Source organism: Athene noctua, chromosome 2 (assembly GCF_965140245.1).
Source record: "Athene noctua chromosome 2, bAthNoc1.hap1.1, whole genome shotgun sequence".
Taxonomy (NCBI): Eukaryota; Metazoa; Chordata; class Aves; order Strigiformes; family Strigidae; genus Athene; species Athene noctua.
Window position 1 is genome coordinate 125,659,150 of NC_134038.1, and position 23,337 is coordinate 125,682,486.

Consider the following 23,337-nt stretch of genomic DNA (forward strand, 5'->3'; position numbering starts at 1 on the left):
TTTCTGTTTGAAAGGTTACTTAGAAGCAGATGTACAAATGCACACAAACCCCCTCACCCCTCAAGACAGCTAAATTAGTCAGTGGTGAAAGGATTGCATGGTGCCTACAGAAACCTCAGATGACAAGAAACACGAGTGAATCCAGCACAAACTTTGCTCTTGGACACACAAAATGAGTCAGACCTTCATGGACTCAGCGTTTTCCACACCCTGCCAGCTCAGAGCAATGTGACTTTGCTGTACCTTCACGAAAAAGCACTGTACAATGAAGTGACTGTGAAATACCACTGTATGATGGTAGTGTGCATGCCCCTTGTTGGGGAAAGAGCATTTGAGACTCATCTAGTTGCAGCTGGATTCTTCTCTCCTCGTTCTTCTGTATTCCAAATTTTGCTGGAAAGCCTGGCCAGCATCTGTGAGACTGTCTGTGCAAAGAAGTGGCTTATCCCACTCAGCAGGCATCACAATACAAAATTACATGGCAGCTGGAGAAACCCCATCTGAATTGGCCAAGGCTTCCCCTCATTAAAGGCAAGTCCCCCGAAAACTCAAGAGGAAACCACACTGGACTTTGAGGAAGGTCTTCTCTCTCCCCTCCTCATTGTTCCCATAAACAGGCAGTTTTGCTTTTCTGAAAGCCTAAGAAGCAGGTATATTTCCCTTTTCTCTCTTCATTTGCTGAGACCAAGCTGCAGCTGTCTTTAGTTGCCATAGTTATTCATGATGCATATTTCTCAAATGGGGGGATTCCCAGAGAGGATCCTGCCCTGTCTGGACTCTTGATAGTTGCTCACACTGGCAGTTCAGTTCATCTGGGAGGGCAAAGCACGTGGGAGGAACAGCACTCAGCTCTGCACGCAAGTCAGCAGCACTGAAAACTGCTCGGACCCCCCTAGGCTTTTCAGAACAGGTGCTCCTTCTTCATCCACGCCCCCCCCCTCCCCTCCCCTCCCCAATTGCTGTGTCCCTAGGCACAGCCCTGTCTCTTTGCAAGGAGCTTTTCCCACAGTGGCAGCTTTCAGCTGAAGAGTAACTTTGGAAATGTTATTGTCCCAAGCTCAAAAGCGGTCCTGCTCCCTTCACCACGAGTGGATTCTTGCTGCAGAGGAACCACCTCAGTTTCTGAGGAGTTGAGGAAAGCAGGCCCTCTACCAAAATAGCCACAGCCTTGTGACTGGGCGCATGTGATCCCACTGCCACAAGGGTGTGGCTCCCCAAGCAGCCTCATGGTCAGCAAAGGCAGAAAAGACACTTCAGGGACCCATTTGGATGCTGGCCTTGACAGCAAACCTCTGCCAGTACCTCAGGGAGAGGCAGTGGGTCAGAAACAGGACATGGGGGCAGCTTGGGTTTGCTCTGGGCAATGGAGCCGTGATTTGAGGTCAAAGCACCCACAGTGGTTAGCAGAAAGGGGGGCTTTTCGGACGCACTCCTGCACTGGACTGCCTTGCTTTCAGCTCAGCCTGCTCCATCCAATGTGCATGGGTGAGGCTCCCGAATGCCCCATTGCAGGTGGCTGAGACTTTTTCTATCTAGACAGCATAGTGATTAGGTGGAGGTGCTCTCCTAATACAGGCCTGGGGATCTAAATTATCATGCTGAACAAATAAGGTTTTGAGTGCACATCTTGGGGTTGACTGACTAGGTGAATGTCTCCTAGGCACTGCTTTCTTAAACAGCATTTGTTTCCTACTCCTGTATCCAAAACAATTTTAAAATTTCATTCAGAGACATGCCCTGCATTTCTTACATTCTTATAATAAATCCAGAGCCTGTCTAAAGAAGACTAATATTTTTATATCATTTGCAGAAATATATATTTCCTAGAAAGACAGGAATGATCAAATATGCCTGCAGTTATAAATCCTTATTTTCTTTGAGAAGGTAGTAAGTGGTAATGTAAGAGATGAAAAATTATTTTAAAAAAATATCACTGCCATCCAATGTGGAATTTAAATTTGCTTGAAACTTTCAAAGGGCTTTGAGTATTTCATGCTCAGGTTACAAGACAAAACATAGACTCAGATACTCAACTCCTACTATTAAAAAACTAGACATTTATACATTTCCATATGTTAGATAAATCCCAGTGAGATTAACCAGTGTGCCTATATGTCTAGTGATGCACAATGTCAAACTCCATTGTACTATGGAATAAAATTAATTAGTGAAGCTGTGCTATTGTGTGGAATCAAGAAAGTTGCCTACAGTGGTCAGAGCAAGGTGTTTTATCAAAGGTCACCTAGGGCATAAACATATATAACTAATCCTAATTAGAATGAGTTCTTAAGGAGGGCTTTTTTCTAGTGGCAATTGCAAACACTTCTCATCATGCAAGCACAAACATAACCTTATTTTGTTCTCTGGTTTGTGCAGAAATAACAAGGCTCCACACAGTAAGTCACTCAAAGTCTTAAGCTGCCTTTGTTTCTATGAAAACTATGTCGCTGTGGTGCTAAGCTAGCGCAGTGTGCCACATCCTAGAACTTTAGTTTGGGGTTTTTTTGTCTGGCTGACAGACCTGCAGGTTCTTAAGCTTTTATTCTAGTTCTAGAAGGAAATGTGTTTGGATTAGTTTTATCTGTGTTAATTCTTGCTTTAACAATTAATGGTGATCTCACTTTGGAGTGCATTCTGTTACTTGGATTTTGATTGTATTGTCTGGGTTTTGCTTCATTTTTTCTTTTCTGGTAACATATTTGTTGAGATGCTGTGAAAATTTCCTTTCCAAAAACTGATTCGTTCAGGAAGAGCTGCTCAGATACCTGTAATCACTGCCTCTAATGTTTAGATCCGTCACAACAATCCCATATCAGGTTTCCCACTTCTAAGAGGAAAGGGATACTTGTGTGTGTCAGAATAGCTCTTTGAGGATGTCCTAGAGGCTCCAGCAATGGGTGGGACACTCACAGCTATGCTGATCTGATCCAAGGTGTAACCTCCTTTCCTGAGTTCTGTAAATACAGCCCAGTGCTGCTGCTGCTGGTGCCCGTGAAAAGGGGCTGCCACCCCTTTGGACTGCAAACAGTTTGTTTCAAGACTCAAAGTGAGACAATTATATAATGATATAATGAATTAATGACATCTGCTAATAGAATTATTTACAGTACAATAAAATGAGAACTATCAGTATTCATAGGATGGATTTTCCCTTCATATGAAACTGAAAGTTCATCTTTGAAGACTCCATCATCTCTGGATTGAGACTCTGTGTTATGCCTAACTAAGGATAGGTTAGGCTGGGGGTTTTCCTTTATAATGATTTTCCTGATGAAAAAATGTGCCTTTTCACAGAAATAAAGTTCTCCAAAAGAAAACTGAAATTTTGCCCTAATAAAAAAATCAGTTTTCTGCCAGGAAGACTGAACAGATGGAGTCCTGCTACCTGTCTGCGAAGGCTCCTGCCAGTCTCACTTTGCAAGAAGGAATAAGCTTGACAAGGCACTCAGCTAGAAAAATGTCGCTGCTTTGAGTATGCCCAAATGGAACACGTTCAAAGTTTCTTTCCTCCCATTTGTTTGAGATCTTTATTTCTTTCCATGCAGCAGAAATTCCATTTTCCAGTCAGCTCAGTCCTTGAGCCGTTGCTCCAGTTCTGGCAATGAGCTTCTCTGTGACACAGGTCATGTTGCTTTGCTTTGCTCCTCCAAAGAGAGGTGAACAGTTGTGGCCTCCAGAGCATCAGTGACATATTTCCAGGCTGAAGAGTCAGAAAAGTGAAAATGTAACACTGATGACCATGATTCCTCTCTTGGAAGAGCTACCCAAGCCGAACCCTTCCTTCAGCCTTGGCTAGCCCTGCCATCCCAGCCCCAGTGTGCAGCAGGTGGTTTTCAGCTGCCAGTTTGCTGAAGGGCAGTCCTACAGCTTGATTCATCCCTTAGAGAGCTAAGTACCTCCCCTTTGTACTTGTGTCAGCCTATACACTTGCTTCTAGGCAGCTTGATAAGGAGTTTCTCATAACAGTAATTGAGCCCATGCCTAGGACTTCATCTCAACGTACTGCATCCCCGCCCGGGCCTGGTGCTAGGGTGCAGGCTGATGGAATGGAGCGCTCTGGGTGCTGCTGGGGAATTGCTTTGGTTAAAGAGGGGAGACTAGGGATCTGAACATGTGGTGCAGCTGCTTATTTTGCCTGTTGGACTTTGTGCCAAAATCATTACAAAGCCCTTGGATTTGCTGATGGAGGCTAAGAGTTCTGGACAAATAAATAAATTATGAAACAAATATCTATACAGAAATGGAGCAAGGGTTTTATTCCAATAGTTGGGAGGCAGCCCAATCCCTGGTTCCTACAGTCAGTACAGTACCAGAGTGGCTAAATAAATTGCCCCAAAATTCCATTGTCATGTATAGTCCAAGGGCGTACCTTGCCTCATATAGCCTGGGGAAGAAGCTTCCCTCGATTTGCAGCAGTTTAGGGTAGCACAGCTGACAAAGCAGGCCCTTAGGCAAGAAACACTATCTCCGAGATCAGAAGAGAAATTGTGGCTCATGAGATCTTCCTTCAGCTTCAGTTTCACTTGCCCATATTTGTGTCAGAGCAAAACGTGGTTTGAGAAGTTCAAAATGCCCTGTGAAAACACACAGCTGTTCTCTTCATTTAGAAATGAAAGACAGCTTGAAAAACCCCACTGTAATTCTAGCAGTTGTGGTTCTGCCTCTCTCAATGAGTTACAGCTGGCCAGGCACTCGAATTTCCTGTGAAACTCTGCTCTGAACCCGGACCCACGGGGCAGCACGGCATGAAGGGATTGCCATAGTAACCATTCTTTGTGTCTTGAAAAACTGAACGACTGTTTTCAGGGGAAATTACATAGAAATGTGACATTTGTTGCCTTAGATTAAAAATAACACTCCCTGCATGAATCAAAATTGCAGGAGACTCATTAAGGTTGTTTTTCTGTTTGGATTTGAAAGTTTCTGGGTATGATTTAGTCCATAGTTCTTTAGAATGGTTTTTCATTTGTAATCACTAAAGCTAATGGCTAATCATTGAATATGTATTTTAACACAGTTTTTGCTTCTATTCAGAGCACAGATTCATGATCTCCACATTGATTCACTCTTCACCATTCATATTTTTTTGGTGTAAGATTTCCATGGCTTGAAGCCACAGAAATATGAGTAGTATATACCATAAAGCTGTCAAAGGAAGTAGTACTATTAAAAAATCTAATTGGGTCTGACTTTATTTCATTTTGCTGAACTTAAGCCATAAAAGAATTTGTAAAGCTCTCAGCCTAGCTTGGAGGAAGGTTATAATTGTAATGATGGGCAGCTCATCTGTCTGTCAGGCAGTCCTTCAAGCTTTACATTTGGAAAGAATACAAATGGATGTTCAACTTCTTAACATCTAATATTTATGAAAATTTCATATCTATTTATCAGACACGTCTGATCAAAGCTTTGCAAGAACTACCAGCAATGAGTCTGCAATTAGAAACTTTAAAGCTTTCCTGATTTCACCTAGAGAAATCATACCAGAGTGATAGTTATCAGACTCCAATACACTTCTCATGCTCTGAGCCATAATTGTATTAGAGGATTGAAAACCAAAACCAGCCGTAAAATAAACCATGGAATATTACCGTAGAATTATTCCTGCAATTTGCCCCTAACTTCTGGCTGAACGACATCCAATTTATTTTTTATTAAAAAAGACATTCAAACTAGACTGTCTGCTTGAGGATTTGAAACTATTTGAATAGATTTCTTGGCCCCTACTATGTCTTAAATCAACAAGATTTCTGAAGGTTCTGCAAGACCAACATCTTGAACAGAAAAGCTGAGGATTTAATTACTTATTCCCAGATGTAAGTCTGCTAGAAAATGTGTGCAAAAATTAGTAGCTAGCATGGTAAATCTATATTTGCTGTAATATCATACTTCCATACTGTGGGTGTTGAATGTAGGAGAATTCTTAGTGGAATCAGAGATATTTGGAAAAGAGATTTGAATGGAGAGCAAAAATAAATAAACCTTGGCTATTTTTCTACAGATCATAGATTTGATTCTTTGCATGGAGAGAACTTTACGGTGATGGCTTCAGAACAGAGAAAAGTTTTTGTTGAAATTCTGAAAGGAAGCATGCCAAAAATTCACAATGAATGTTCAGACATGGTTTCTGTGCCAGTAATTTGTTGGGTTGTGTTAGGAAGATGTGCTCGGTGAGATAGAAAATCAGATGAACTGTGGCAAAGTGATAAAAAAGCACAAGGGTTGCTGTTTTTCTAAACTTTAAGAATCATAGTAACAAAAGTAGAAATAAGAAAGTGACTTCTAATTTGGCAACAACTGGCAATCTGATATCATAAGTCAAAGGCAATTTAGCCAAAATGTCTCATTTTTACCAGCTTTGCAAAAATTATTCTTCATCCCTGAAAATTACACTGAGCATTGGGATTGGGTGAGGAACATAAATGCAGGTTCAGTGTGATTTACTGGATTTGAAAAAAGTCACAAAACTAGAATTGAAAGGCCCTTTAAACCTGTTTGGAGACAACTAATGTAAAGAAGCTAAGAAGTTTTAAGTATCCACTACCTCCCCATCAAAACATGTATTAAGTGTTTTCATCTAAATGTAGTATATGACTAACTTCAGATGTCAAGATTTAAATACAGGAATATTTCCTTGGCTTTTTTTTTTTTTTTTTTTTTTTTTTTTGTGGTGGTGTTTTAAGAATGGGATGGAGGGTTTCTCGTCCGTGTTTGGGGAACAGAAAGATTCTCAGTCTGGCTACATCTGCCAACACACTGATTGTCAAAATACAATCACGTAGAAAATTATTAGGAGATCAAATATAAAGTGTTTTAAGTACAAAACTTCAGAAAGCATGGCTCAGTCCACTTCTCCAACGGAGGACACTAGCATAAGATCATGAAACAGTAAACAAACACATGTGAAGTTTGTCTTGTGGTTTTTGAGGATTTACTTTGCTTTTGGTTTTCAGTTTGTCCTCACTACTTCAGAGGCCCTGATGATGCTGACTGCTTGGTTTTGTCCATCACAAGCTCCGTCAGTCCTGAGATCACCTGAGTGCAGACTTAAAGAAATAAAGATGTAAACAGAGTTGTCACCAAGGGGTTTGGAGGCAGTGAGCATGTTAGATGCATGGTTAAATCAGACCCATGACATCCCCTTTTTCTTTCTATTTCAGTTCATTGCCATTTGCCCTTTATCTTCTTCCCCAGCAACCCCCAATACATACCAAAACAGAAACAGCAAAACCTTCCTACTGTACACAGTGTGCAGCCAGGTTTAAAGGCATATTGCAGCTATATTTGCTCATCATTTCATCTAAATCTTTCCATGCTCCCCAGAGCTTATATTGCTGTGCAAAGGTGGCTAGTACGAGAAGACGCACTGCTTTTTCTTTGGCATCCTGTACAAAACATTAAGACTTGGAGAGCTGCTTTTTACTCATTGGGATATTTTTTGTTTCATTTCAGCTCTATGATGGGCCTGATGAACAATCCAACCTGATAGGCACTTTCTGTGGACAGTCTCTTCCACTGGCAGGGAGCACTACAGGGACCAGCCTTCATGTGGTGTTTTATTCTGATGGACTGAACACTCGAAGTGGATTCCAGATGCTGTGGCATGTTAATGGTAAGTTAGCCAGGTTTCCTCTGGGAAGGTATGTTACCTTCTTCCCTGTGTGTGTAATGGAGTCCTAGCTTATGCCACCTATGTCAGCTAAATAGAAATAACCCATTATAGCTCTAAAAATGTTGCATTTCTTCACAAGTCTTGAAATACTTTCCCAGTGGATGTTTCTTCACATGCACACCTTCAAAGATCGTCTGATCAGAGACTGAGAACTGTTAGTGAAATACACTTTAATTTGCAGGAGAATGAACAGGGATGAGGAGCATCTGGAGAATTTCTGTACTGAACAGAAGATATATGCTATTACAGGGAAACTATGGGTGACTTGGTCTTTCTAAAGGGAAACACTCAGCCCTCAGTTTTCCTAATTCCTATAGACTTGTGTTTTCTATGCAGGCTTCTCTCTAGTTTTATTTAGTGGTGCCTGTTTTCTTGGGTATCACATTCAGTTCCAGCTGCCCCCTGCCCACCTTCTCTGCATGACAAAACATTGGCCAGTTTGTGCTCTGGGTGTTTTTTCTCTCGTTCTTGCATGTCACGAAGACAGTCACAGGCCTTATTAAATAAGCAAGCATGTACACCAATTACGAACACATCTGGTAATGACTGTACAGCTGCAAACTATGCAAACTATGTTTGCAGTTTCTTCATTAAGTGAGGCTACAAATGCGACTTTTTCACTCTGCTTACTTAACAGCAATATTAGACTGTAACAAGATTAAATCGTGTGCCGTTGTACATCCCATCAAAGAGGATCCAACCTTGAAAATAATTAAATTGCCACAGTTGCCCTGTCTGCCTAATCAGTTCACACCATTCAGCTTTGACAGCATTGTAAAGCAGCTGAAATCGGCTGCAGAGGCCCCACTGTGGGTTGCTGAGGTGTATGGCATGCTATACATTGTTTGAATAGGAGCTCCTCTGCGCTAGCACAGACTGCTAGCGTTTGCAGGCTCCCAGAGGGCTCTCGTCGACTAGACAGTGGTATTTTGCATTCAGCAGAGGTCAAGGAGCATTTCTGGGCAAAGGAGGGACATATGCAGGAGGAGTGAGATGTGTGGCAGGAGCCAGCAGGGGAAGTGCTGCAGCACAAAGGTACGTTCTTCTGCTTCGAGGTGATGTCATTCTGGGACTGCACAAAAGAAGAAAAAGTGGAGGCTTTTGTGCATAGCCAGATGACATCAGCTCCATACAGTAGCCATGGTGCTGGGTTAACTTGCTTTTCTAAAGCTCTCAAAGCTTTCTAGAATCTGCCTGCACGGTAAGCCCTCTTGAGCTTTCCTTCCACGTCCCTCTCTAAACATTTCCCGGACTCTCTAGCCCTCTGCCACCCCCCTGCACTCCTTTTCTACACTGACACATTCACTTCTCTGTCAGACAGCACTGCCCCTCTGTTAACTCCTGGACACTAAACTGCAGCCTAAAGCTGCACAGGGCCCAGACTGCTAATGTGGGTCTGTGTCTAAGCAGCAGAGCAGGATCTGTGGGTTCAGATAGGGCTGGCTCCTAGGGAATGTCATTGCTGGCTCTGAACGTCACAGCTGCAACTCCTGACAGCCTGTAATATGAGTGCAAGTTCTTCCAGAACTGACCACAGTTGTCTTTTTGTTCACTGCAGGCACTTCCTTTTTTCTTGATTGGTGTCATGCACAAATATGGGTATTCATCTTACCCTTGGTGGCTGTGTTGTCTAGGCCTATACTGTTGCCCTAGACTGGATAAAATTAAATGTGTTTCTGTGGTTTCGGTGCTATATTTGCTTCTTTCTTCTGAAAATCTTTCAAATGCACAAAAAAGCTCATTGGGGAAAGTCTCTTCATCTAGGGGAACTCATCAGGAGATACAGCCTTTGAGTTGGGTATTTCAGAGTGAAGCATTCAGGTCCCCTCTTCCCTGACGGCAAATCCCTAAGAGAATCTAAACCTGGATCTGGTAGCATCGCACCTGACAAGAAAATAACAAGGCTATATATATTCCTGAGAGAAGAGCTTTTACTTCTGCTCAACTGACATATGTGCTCTACAGTTCAAGCTGCTGTGAACTATTTCTCAGGCTGTCCATGTGCTCCTTAACTGGCAGTTGAGAAGCATCTGTAAGATATATATCAAGGATATTCACATGCTTTGGTGATAAAAGAGAGCAGCACTTATGTTTGCCACCATGTGCCTGATATAGTTCACTTCAGACACTGTTCCAGAAGCTTTGCTCACAGTTATGAGGATCACAAAAAGCCAAAAGCTTACCTCATCGATAAACTGACATAAGGAGCCCCTCCTGCCATATATGACAGAAATCTGAAGTGTTTTGATTTGCAACATTTGCATTTGAACTTTCCAGTTTCTGAGCCACTGCTTTTCAGTTCCTGACTTGCTGATCTGGGTTGCTGAAGGAAGCCCAGTCTTCAGGCTTTCCCAAAGACAGAATTAGTAACTGATCTTAGGAGAGTGCTGTCATTTATGCTTAAAAGTGTTTGATATAATTTTAACCTGGATGGAAAGCTGTAGTGCAAAGAATTAAAAGTGGTTGTGGTTCTGAAATAACACTGTTCATCTAAGGGGCTTTCACTGAGGCTGGTCATAGAATTGATTTGGCTAAATCACTAACGTTTTCTTCTGCAGCCAAGGCCTCCGGAGGATTATTCACGAGAGGAAAGTTCAAATATGCAAGGTGCTCATTCCACTTCTGCTGTTTATTAGGAAGCTTAATACAGGCAAATATATTTTGGGGCATATTGGAGAAAAATCAAACTCTTGGTAACAGTCTGGATATTGCAAAGATGGCATGCCAACTGAATTTCTTTCCTAAAAAAAAATCAGGAGGCCAAAAGGGTAAAGGTCTCTCAGTGCAAAATTACACCAGTGACAACTGTCACTATATGAGAATACATATTTCCTAGACCCATCACTTACCTTATTAAACACTGTGCATGTAAGAGCTGACTGCTTTATATATATATCTATATATATATATAGATATATATAGATATCTATATATCTCTGCATTTCATTGGAAGCTTACTCATTTGGCTGCTTGATTGTCAGTAGAGCTTATAAATTCAATTGGCTGTTCTCAGCATAGTCAAAATTTGAGCCCACTATTCTGTTTTCTGTAAGACATTAATTCCCCCTTTAAAAAGAAGCAAAGCACACTATTGAGAAAAGAATTATGTAGCCCCAAAGTATTGTATTGCTTTTTTCCTTCATCATCATCTCCTTTCTCTTGGATTTACCTAAGAAATGACTGATGGACAGCATGTGGAGAAAGCCACCTGGTTCATGAGAAGAGAGATTTTCATTAGTCCAGGTCTGTATTTTCAGAAAATGAAAATTATTAAAAGGCATACAACAGCTAAAGACCGGGATTTTCTGTGTATGTGTCAGGTGAGGGAAGCATAACAGCAACAGAGATTAGATTAGGATGCAGAAGCTATTCACTGCAGACATTTGCCAGGCATCCATTAGCAGTGCTGGAGAGAATATTGCATTGCAGGTCAATGAGGGAGCTGAGGCCCAGATTTCCTAAACCTGAGTCATATCTCTGTTGTTGATTTCTTGTGCAGCCTTTGACAAATGACCATTTATTCAGTTTTCAATAATGACTACTCCTTTCCAGTGTCTTTCTGTCACATTAAGGATGCACAGGGTCTGATCTTTTGAAGTCTTGAGCAGTTGTTTTGAGTTGGTGCTACCATGTTCAGAGCTGGCTTTTTGTATTGCAGTCTGGCTATTAAAAACAGACATGTTACCTATGAGAGTTAAGGATTAATTAATTTCTGTTTCTTCAGCAAACTGGGCCTCCCCCCCCAATATATAAGATTAAGGGCCAAAACATTCTTTAATGCTTGTTGCTGAACAGTTCAATCAATGTCTGAAAGCTAGAAAATATCTATTTTAACACTGAACACTGGCAGCTGATAGGGGAATTATGGCCGTTCAATATCTTGGAGGATTCAGCTTCTGTTTAAATGGCTAAATTTGCCCTTATGTCTCTGGGTCCTAGTAGTCTATCTTTATTTATTATCCATCTTACTGATTTCAGATTAGAACATGTTGAAGAAAATAGCAAAATTCAGGAGCCTGATGAAACAATAATAATCAAAGCTACAGAAGTGATTAACAAATCAGAAAGAAAAAAAAACCCACAACACTTTCTCGCTTGAATTTTTACTCTCTTGCGTAAACTCTCATCACAAAAATTATTCCACTTGCTCCATTGAATAATATTCTATGAACTAAACCTACTCAAGAGAGAAAAAGATTTCAGAATCAAATCCAAGTTATACTTCATGCAAGTATTAGTGTAGTACAGGCAAATGTTCATACTACGTGCTCCTTGCAGCTAGTCAGTTAATGTTTACTGAAATATTTCACCATGAACACAACAAATGGAACAACTCTGAATCCTTTCTTTTCCCTAACTCTGATTTTACAGGAACAGTGCCAGTTCACTTTAAACTTTGTGGAAGGGATTTTTCTAGCATGTGGCTAAAACATATCCGTGAAAAAATCTGAAAACATTTCAAATAATAGAGGTTTCCACAGATTACTATTTCTCTATTCAGCTATAATTATTTATGAGAATAGGGATTCTTCTTTGGTTAATGAGCACCATCTGCTAACCAGATAGGCAGTAATATGAAAAGATCTGTAAATCATTCCTTGCACAATCTTTGATGACTACTTTGATTTTAGCCAGAGGAAAGCAATGACACCAAATCTGTGTTTCCTGAGTTTTCTATTTGTTGTCTGATTTCCTAGCAACTAACACCAGGTTAGGTAGTTGTTTTAAGCATTTTTCAAGGGAATTCCGGGACTTTTACACTATTAGGAGAGTATCTCCCCTCCCTTTTTCTTCTCAGTTTGACTGCAGGGCTGAAGTTTCCAAAATGACTGCAAGGAGGTCAACACAAACTGAGCATATGCCATATGCAGTTCAGTTGGAAGAAGCTTTTCCACAGCGCAGCTGTCTGTGTATCTGTCCACATAGAGCATGACTGTGCATTTCTGTGCTGAGAAAAAGTTTTTAAAGATGTTTCACTAGGAACAAAATAGTTTCAGATTATTCGCTATTATTTCAGTGAGAGCTGAAGTCATGCAGCACTTTATAGGTTTTGCTTCCGCATTTTTGTTTACCCCTAAAGACCAAATCTTTTTGACTTTGTTGCCATAAACAACACAAATTCCATTTATTTGAATAGAAGCAAACTGTAATCTGATGTTTGCAGACAAATGTAAACATTGGGAGAAGGTTTGTATTAATTTAATGGTGATGCCAGAGATGGAAGAAGTTTGATTAGCTGAGATGATTACATCATCATTTAAACACTTCCTATTTTGATATCTTAATAAAGTAGGCAGGCTACTTCTGTATGAAATTACATTCCTGGTTAAATTAAAATGTATATTTTAGCTTGCTCAAAAAATAGGAAAAGAGTATGGTACATACAAATGCACACTTCAAAAAACCAGGACTGCTATTTCTACTGAAATTTTCCTTTTAAATGCAAACCCATACATATATTCACATATAAATGTGCATCTTCATCTACATCTTCAGCCTGAACACCATTCATATGACTGTAATTTGTGTGGTATCTTTTCTGATTATTTTAAGTATCTGTCAAGACAGATTTCAAAGCCTAGTATAAGCATCTTAAGGCAGGGAATCTGTCTTCATACGTAATGCACAAATAATATGAAAAACACTTGCAGTTTAGTTTTCCTTGATGGCTTCTATCTGTGATCCAATCAAAGAAAGAGATAATGCTACAAGAATTTTGTGGCTAATGAAAACGGGGAAGACACTGAATGAATCAGGGATCAAAGTGTAAATTCACCTTTTTAAAATATTCAAGAGAAAGAGTTCGTGAATAGTAAGGACCCTTAATGTTCCAGGAACTGAAATATAAGCTGCAAAATTGGTGAATCGAAGTTTACTTCTCCTTTTGAAACAGTATTCCTGGACAATTTTTTTTTTTTTTTTTTTTTTTAATTCTAAGATTGGGCAAACCTTTCACATACAAAATTTGTAAGCATTTAAAAAAGTTTTTCTATCATTATTTGATTTTTCTTATTTTTGTATTCCATATATGTAGCAAGTGAGTTTAAAGGCAGGAACATTTGTTTTAATCTCTTAAGTGTTTCTGTAAATATTTTCTTAAAATCATCTAGCATCTATCTTTTCAAAAAAGCACAACAGAACTGATTCTTACCTCATCCATATAAGAGCAGAAACATAGTATATAGACTTTCTGCCATCTGACCAGAGTTTGGAAATTACGTTTCTGCTCTGATATGGTGGTTTCTGCCTGCATATTCAGGTTACTCAAAATAGTTCAGGTGTGAAGTCCACATATTTGCAAAGATCAGTGAGTCCTTTTTTCAGCTATTAGTCAGTGAATACTTAGGCATAAACTCAAGCAATTTCCGATCTGTTTCCAAACAGTTAATAAATGATTGGCAACATGAGTTCAGCTTATTCATTATAAGAAGTGAATCGCAGAGATCTAAACTTTACCTCCATTTTACTGGAGCACTTAAGAAGAATCCCTTCTCTTTTAACAAAAAGCCTTTTCTGGGAACATTTGTAGTTGGAAAAAGAGAAATGGCACATTAACAACAGTTTGACGTTCTTATTCATGTACTTCACATACCTCATCCAGAGAATATCGATTGAGCTCAGAGAAAATATAAACCACTCTGGAGGGGGAGCGTGAGTAATCTGAATGCTACCTGCAAGGGTTGCATAAAAGACTGCCTTAAAGCACAGCACACAGCCTTTCCACTCATCTGAGCCATTTCGGGTTTAAATAAAAAACATGTCTTTGTGGCTATCAGGAAACTCTTAGTAGGAGAAGCTGAGTCATAACTGCCTGTTTAGTTTTAAAATGTTCCCAGCTTTCTTCAGACTGAGATAAATAGCAGTTGGCTTTGTTCTTGCCTGCTGAAACTCCCCTGCCTCCCCGTTCCCACCCCCTCAGGAGCCGAGCCATCAAGTCTGTTTGTTGAGAAATCTTTCTGTTTCCCAAGCTAGCGAGGCGGCTTTCCCGTCCTGAAGTCTGTCCTCAGCGGCCGTGTCATTCCTGCTGCTGAGGGAAAAGAGAGACAGACTCGCTCACCCTGCAAATTCAGCTGTAAGGCTGCCCCCCTGCCGACACTTTCTTTTCCTCCAGCTGTGAAAACTCAACAAGGTTTCTTTTGGGGAAAATTAGGCCCTTTTCTGATGGCACTGGGAAAAAAGAATGGGGTGGTGGAGTACACTGAAGCTTTCTTCCTCTAGCTCTCTGGAGAAATGTTCGTGGATGTCAAAGTTTCAGGGGCTTAACATTCACCCATCGGTTTTGGCAGGCCTCAGGAAGTAAGTGTACTACCTTTTTCTGTTTCCCTCTCCAGAGGGACTGAAGCAGGATTGGTTTCAAATACACTTAAAAGTTTCTTTTACTCCTCGATTGAGACATCTGGTAGCTTGACTGTGTAGCTTTGTGGCTGCAGGGCAAACTTCTTCAGGGTTATGGAGCATCCTGTGCAGCAAGGTGGGGCAAAAAGGAGAAGAATTTAGCTCGTACCAATTCACCTGTGAGGTCAACCTCAGCTATGTAAAGGCTTCCCTGGGCTATAGCTATTTATTGTCCAGTTGTGGGAATTCTAGTGTTTAAAAGGTGCTTTTCTGGTGAGTACTGGGTGATGAACTGAGACATCTGTTATGTTGCTGGCATGGCTGAAGTCTTCCTCACATCTACATTTACGTGGCTCTTTTTTAGTTCAAAATGGCTTCTTATGTCTTTGCTCCCTTTCAGACCTGCTGCTCTTTCCTCTCACAGATCTTTATTTTTGCAGTCCGTGAAGTCCTAGAGCCAACTGTGGTAGAGCCATACTCAAGTTTTCAGTGAGGAGATGAAAGACCCCATGGTGGAGGTGATGGCTAAAGCTTCTAAGTTTAGCAGCCACCCTTCAATAACCAAAAGTTTGTCACAGAAGGTGTTGAGGAAAGTATTTGCATTTAATTGAAGATCTTGATTTATAGCTTCCTGAAGGAAAAAAAAAAGTGTTAAACAGCACAACAGCCAAAGATACCTTGTTCAAATTGCAAATTATGCATAGATTTAATAGAGATTAGGGGAGTTTTACACATCTGTGTGGATTAGTTGAGCAGGTCAGGAGATTAGTTTATTTGGTTTATGTTATAAAACATCTCCTATAACTAAAAGTTCTCATACAGATGCTATTTAGAACTTCTGACATACCACAGTATTTGCCTCTGGGAATATAGTGTTTATGGTTTGTTAGATGGTTTTATAAAGTATTTTGGGGCGCTTTTTTTTCCAGAACCTTCCCTCTGGAAATAAAGCCAAAGAGACTGATGGAGTGTGGGCTTTACTTACAGAGCTCGAGTGACCGGGTAAAAGCTGTATAAGCAAAAGATTAGCTAGTGCCTAAATGAAGCACCCGAGGGCTTGTAATGTGAAGAGGAAAAAAATGCCTCTGTAAGGCAGAGTGACATACATGTAAAATCAGATCAAACGCACAATTTCCTTGCTTTCTGCATGTGACAGGTATATGACCACCCTACTGGCATCTCTAAAGGTGAGGTTTACATCATGGATGTAGCTGATCTAAATCTACCCTAACACTGTGAAGGGCTGTGGTGCCTTCCCACCCTGCTGACATCTGCACCCTGGGACTGAGTCAGGGAGAGTGTCTTCTGGGAATGCAACAAAAGGAAGCGAGTGCAACAGTTGCCACATCTCCATAAAACAATGATAAAATTGCAGTTTCAGGTGTCCAGTTGCTTTGTGCTGTCAAACCAGGGCCTGCATTTGATCCATTGTTTTGCATCTTTTTTTCTTTTGTTTAAATCTAGCTCATAATATGCAAGAGTTTAATCACCCAGGGGGCTGGGGAATAAGGTTAGGACAATAATTTCTTATCTGAAAAGACATAACTTTTCAAACATGTCTTACAATTGCACATTTACAATTCAATAGGAAAGAATATTAAACCCACCAAATGTCAGAAAGCCAGTTTATCCACTGTGACTTGGCAGCTTGTAATCATGCTCAGTGGCCTGAGGGAAATTGCATTGTCTTTAATTTTATGATTTCTAAAGCAGTGGGAAATGCCATTTTTACAACAATAGGAAGCCCTCCCCATGATAATTTAGTTTGTGTATTAGTTGAGTAACAGCTCAGGATGGATCTGATTCAGCTTTCTAGAACTGACCAAAATTAGAGGCCAATATAAAAAAATGTCACTTTTTTTGCTCTGTGTCTCAGTTTTTTCAGCTGTCAAAGCAGATGCTGAAGTATGGTGAGAAACATGCCAAAACAGGAGGTGAAGTGCTTACTGAACAGGCAGTACCAGCAGGTCCAGTGTGCTGTTCCTGAGTTTCCCTTCCCTGCTAGACCTCAGTTCCCTGTGATAGAGCAGACCCTCAAGCCCAGTATACACATTTGTGCATGAAATGAGTGCTAATGCTTCTCCTTGTTGCAGAGTTGTCAGTGATTTTTTTCCAGAGCCCCTTACTGATGGGCTGCTTTGCTGTGTTGTCAGGTTGTGGAGGAGAACTCTCTGGCCCTTCTGGTTCATTTCACAGCCCTGGCTACCCCAACAGATACCCAAGCAATAGGGAATGCGTCTGGTACATTCACACAGCACCTGGTAGCAGCATCCAACTTACCATTCAGGATTTCGACACTGAGTATCACCCAAACTGCAACTACGATGTTTTGGAGGTAAGACCATCAAATTTACTCCTCAAAAATACACCAGTTAGGTGCTTTTCTATCTGGAGCAGATAATCGCAAGAACTGCAGGAGCAAAACAAACAATTCTACTGCAATTTCTTATTTTTGCTGTGATTACAGTTATGTTCTGTAGACATTGTCACAGAAGCCAAAATGCACTTACTGTTTTTTGCTTTTAGGCCTTTGGAGTCTGTCTGCCTTAACCAATAAGGATGCTAGGTACTATACACTTCCTAACAAGAGACAAAGCTGCTTTGAAAAACTCAGTCTTAAAAAGTCCACCTTTTACAAAGAACTAAGTGTAGGGTACTGTACCATGGAGATAAAATTTCTTGATGTAAAGGAAGATAATGGATTACTGTGTGGATAACTAAGGTGGGACCTTATGTAGGACCTTCCAAGGAAGTAGGGAGGTTCATAGCCCTGACTGCTGAAAACTATGAAGAATCTTTGTATTCAGAAAAAAAGAATAAAAGATACAGTGTCCTAGTCAGTTTAGGGTGCTGGAACAAGGAGAAAAGGGACTTCTCTAAGGGTTTAATGATCTATTTAAGAGACCCCTAAGACTGGATGGTCCTGTTATAGACAACATCATTGTGCTCATGTTGGGAAGCAGCCAGGTGACCAATCCCAGCTAACAGATTTGACTAGACTTCTGGTACGGGAAGAAGGGATAGGAAATAATTTCAGGAAGAAGTTCTTTAGAAGTGCAGACTTTCTAGATCTCTCTCACTAGAGACATTTGAGATCACTAATGGAGGTACAGTTGTTGGGTCTTTTGATCTTAATACATGGGTGACGTTTGAATGTTTTTGTAATGAAACCAAAAGATTAATGAAGAGATCTGGTACCATTCCACTGGGGCCTTTCTTTTCCTCTTCCCCTGGGTAATGTGATGTGTGACTGGCATACAGCTAGACAGCTTTCTGCCCAGCATCTACACACACTTACTGCTGCCTGTTCTCACCTTTGTAGCTTTGATTTCTCCAGCCTCTTAGTGCACACTGACCACCCACATTCCTGGAAGACTTAACCCACATCCCAAAGAAGTCCTAAATATACAGTTTCCAGATAGATGATCACTAAGCATTTGTATGAGTAGAAGAGATGTATAACTTAACTCTAGCTTTCTAGCTCTGAAACAGGCTTCCCTAGTTTAGCAATGAAGTGGCAGCCTTGACCAAATGGACACTGTGCTTTGAGTATTCCATTAACTATGGGACTTTTGTAGGATCTGGATGTAAGGAAGTTGTTCCATGAATTCTCCATCAGTAGCATGGGCAAGTATGACTGTATATCACATTGCTGACACCAGTCCCTTTGAGTAAGTGACCTGTGTTGGTTGGTTTGGGTATTGATGAAGTCTGTTGTATTGCAGTTTCATTGTTGTTTGTGCCTAAAATGACTAGATTGAAGCTAATCTGCCTGTCAGGTTCAGTTATGCCTCTGTTGCCTGGAGGAATCCATTAAACAGCTACAGGATCTAAGTCTGCTGTGGTTGACCATTTCTTGAATAGTGCAAGGACAATGCCTACATGTGCAGGTGGTCAGCCAGGAGCTATCATGATCCAGTAAGAGTATAGATGGCTGACAACCATTTGCTTGACAATTTTTTGACTAGTGGGGATGCTGGTGTAAAACCACTCAGTGGGTTGCCAGCCACAAATTGCTTAAACTAGTTGTTTAAGAGGATCCTACAGTTTGCTGCTCTGTGTCCCTGAGCAAGGTATTCACCTTAGGTTTTGGGTTTTCTTTCTTTACCATTTCAAACTTAGTTACTATGCTTTACTTCTTTCCAACCTTACTCATTTATCAGCACAGATGCCCACCTTGCTATTTGAACTTCTCTGCTTTCTTGCCCTCAGAATTGATATGTCTCTGAGTTACTCATCTCCTGACCTTGGCTCATCTGGTTCCCAACACCTGTCTGATCTGCCAACAGATAACCTAACATAAATCAATTTATTGGGAAAAATTGGTTGTCTTAGTGCAAGATCAAAGGTTCTGCCTGACAGCAAACAGCTTCCCCTGCCAAACTGCAGGCATTTGGTGGAGCTTTATGTACCTTGCCACGTACATATTTACTTGTTTTTGTTATAAAATTACACATTCACAACATGATTGATTTACTCTACACAGAAGAAATGATGACTCAGATTTAGTGGGGGAAAAAAAAGAACATGGTTAACCATTTTCCGGGGCTGCTCTATCTTGTCATCTTCTTTCCTGTAGTTGTCTATGTGTATCCAGGCTGAAAACCACATACAAAATTTTGAAAGGTGTTAGAAAAAAAGAGGTTCCTAGTGTTCCTTTGAGACAGTGTGTTTCAGTGATCACTAAGATTCCAGACTTTTTTCACTCACATTATCTCACCAAGAGTATCCTGTCTACCAGTTCTTTGGGTTTTGAAGTCTGCTTTTTCTCTTAGTTATTCTCCTGATTTCACTTTTTCCTTATCTCTGATTAGTGAGTTCTACCGCTTCCTGTTTTCTTTCAAGCCAAGTAACTTTCCAGTTTTAATAGGAAGTCAAAATCAGTACTAAAGTAGCTCTGCACCCTCCTGTCCCTCCCTGTCCTGTTAACCCTCTCTACTCTGAAATAAGAAGCTGACTTTAGAATGTTGCAGTGAATTGTGTTCTTTTCTGTTGCTTTCCCAAAATATATTACCTTGTAATAAAAATTCCTCAGTAATCACAAAACACTCTCATCTGGATGCATTTATCATTTGCTTAGAAATACCCTCACCCCTTCAATCTGGCAGAGATTTGTAGGAAAATTCTAAGAGATCTTTCCTATCACAGCACCTTTGCTGCTAACTTCATTTTTATACTATAGTTTCTTGAATATTTCTTTCTTGCACATTTTTCTGAAGCATATTTGTTCTCATAAAATGCAACAACTGTCTCCCTTGCCTTTCCTTTGACAATGCCTCCTAAACAAGCTGTCCCTTCCACGTCAGGATCCCAGTCCTTGCCATGTGTTTCACCAAGACTGTGCAATAATTGTTATGTAAAAATTTTGTGTGTGAAATCCTCAAGTTCTCCCCATGGCTTCTGCATGATCAAGTGTTTGACATATTCTCCTTTAATCCTCCTCCTCCCTGTTTCTTTTATGACACTGTTGCATTCTGTCTTCCTCTCTTCCCTGTCAGGTCCTATTCCTTTTACAAATATCCAGAAGCAAATTTTAAACTGTTCTTAAAGATGTTTTCTAGGAATGTTTCATAGAAATAGAAGGCATCATTCTGGACACAATGAAAGAGTTAAAAATATTTTTTAAATGGCTTCTATTGAAAATAGATACATAGAGAAAAATGACCATGCCTGCTGACATCTTCTCTTTAACGTGGACCAGATTTTTGTGACTATAAATATATTCTACAACAGCAAGATGTAGCTCTGATCTGAAAAGGAAGGAACCCTGTCAAATCTATTGCACTTTCAAGTTTTTAGTACATGCTCTGTTCTTCTCATTTAAATATAAAGAAACATCAAGTATTACAGTAATTCTTAATTCTCTGTCAAAGGTGGGCTCTCTCTTTTCTGGCATTTATATCTGAATAGGGATCAGATTTATTTCCAGAAAATCTGTGTCATGAGGTTGACCCACCACATAAAAACAGCTTTCAGTTGCTCATAACTCTGGAATGCTGACTGTTAACAGTAAATGGAGCTAATGGGGCAGAAGCAAATGATAAGAACAGATTAAAACCATGGGCTTTATGGTAGTGTCCTGCATTGCTGCTATGCCATCCAACATCATTTTATCTCTGGATCAGGTGCTGTGGTCAGACTAAATGTTTCTGGTTTTATTTTTATCTGTTTGAGCTCAGACGTTCTGTGACTGTGAACCACACCCTGGAATTCATTCTTTCCATCCATTCTCTTTTCCCTCTTCTTTTTTCATGTGGTAACTATTGGTTTTCCTTTTTGTAGCCAAAAGTAACATTTTATTGTTTTTTGTCATGGAAACGGTTTAACTTGTTTTTGTTCCATCCCTTGTGAAAGCATCTGATTAATTGAACTGGCATAAAGGAGAAAAGAAAATACACTCCTAAGTGTAAAGATCATGTCTTTCACTGTGCTTTTTTATTTTTAAACTGTGCAGAAGGCTGTTGCCGAACAGTTAACAATGTAAAGGAGACCCACAAACCTTAGATTTCCATCAGTATTTCTTCCCCATCCTTAATTCTTCTCCAACAGGTCAATTATAAGTGTTCAGCTTGGGCCAAGTTAATTTCTGAGGTAATACTACAGAAATCAGCAGGGTTTATGTCAGAGCTGGGTTTGGTTCCCTTCCCATGGTGTGCAGACAGCACCAGGGATGATGTGAGAGGCTGGTCCATGATGCTTATTAGATGCATATTAGAAACTCCTGCTGTTTCCTCTGCCACATAGCTTCTCTGAGCTGGTTTAGATGATTAAGAGCATGTGCTCCTGCTAGATCTCATGCTGTGGCTCTGACTCAGGGAGTATACCACAAACACGTTTTAAAATTCACATTTTGAACAGACTTCTGACAAATACAGTTGTCATTGGGCCTCACAAACAGCCAAGCAGTAAGATTTCACTGAAGGCACTGAGCTTCCAGCGAACAAACATGTTCTTCCACAGACTGTGGCTGCTTCATAACAGATTCTTAACCTGAGTGTGATTTCATCCATTCTCACTTCTCTTGAATGCCTTGAGATGGTCAATGGGACAGAGGAACCATTATCCATTCAAGTCAGGCAGCCTCCCTGCAGAATGAAAAAAAGTGCTGTCTCAGTCAAAATTGAAATGTTTAAGCTATTAAGCCTGTGTAATCAGCCACTAAAACAAAATACAATCTCCTGAATATCTAACAGACTATGATGTTTATAAAAAAATTAATTCCTTGTTTCTTCTGGGGATGCAAGCTTCAGCTTCTGAGGTCTCACATTGCCCTGGAGTCACTGAATATTCTTTCCAATTTAAAAAAAAAAAGTTATTTCCCTTATACCTCTAACAGCAGAGCGGTGTCAGGCACCATGAGCAGTTAGGGAGCACATGATCAAGCAAGTTATGTAGCAATGCACTACACTTAGCCCTGGAGGTGGTGTGACTAGCTCAGCATTTGTAAAATTTGCCTAGATATTTAGCTTGGACAGAACCCAAACTTCTTCTGAGGTTAAAAAGTATCCAGCAGAGTTTATTAAAATTCTGAGTTTCCCCTCATCTAGAAGAGATCAGAGGCAAAAGGGCAGTATAGAAGGTTGGTTTTTATAATACTGCCACTTTCTGAGAGATATTAATAGATTGCTTTTTTTTTGATCTTTTTGATGTTTACCAGCCTAATAAAATATTGGAGCAGACTTGAGATGCTACTGGTGGGAAAATCCTGATGGGACTTATTGCCTTATCTTCCTATTCCCTGGTTTTGTTGTAAGAACTTGCCATTCTGTAGTTTAGCTTATATATAATATATGCTGATACAATGAGAAGCTATCTTTTGCTAGTTCAGTTGCTGAAAGACAAGAGCACACTCTTTATTTCTTGTATCTCTTCAACCATTTTCACATCTGAGATTACTGTCAACATGACTTTTGCAGCTGCTGTCCTACCAGGTACATACCAATGGAAGGTGGGAGACCCTTAATATCAGGTGTCATTTTATTAGCATGCAAGAAGCCAAGAAAATTCAATCATTGAAGGCACTAAGGCACCAAAATCACATGTCTGGTTTTGAAAATTGCACTGAGTATGTGTGTTTTCTTCAGTTTTGAGAGGGAAGGCAAGCCAATTCCACCATTTATAAATGGGCTCAAACTATAATCCCATTTTAGAAAACAAGAAACAGGATTAACAAGGCTTCAGCACTGCCATCTAATTCACTTGAACTGGTTTAAAAATTCATTATAAAGTACACAGCACTGGTAATGATGTTTAAGTGAGTGGAGGTTTTCGGATTTATAACTGCCTGAGGTACTCTTCTGACTATGAAATAATTATTCTTAAAAGTCAAA

At 40.2% G+C, this 23,337-nt stretch overlaps 1 protein-coding gene across 1 annotated transcript in view; it reads left to right on the forward strand.

Annotated features, from left to right (window-relative positions):
• CUBN (cubilin) overlaps positions 1-23,337 on the forward strand; it is a 149,698-nt gene that overhangs the window by 50,258 nt on the left and 76,103 nt on the right. Inside the window, exons 28-29 of the mRNA XM_074897979.1 lie at positions 7,453-7,612; positions 17,161-17,342. Coding sequence (XP_074754080.1) covers positions 7,453-7,612; positions 17,161-17,342 — 342 coding nt within the window. The remainder of the gene's footprint in view (positions 1-7,452; positions 7,613-17,160; positions 17,343-23,337) is intronic.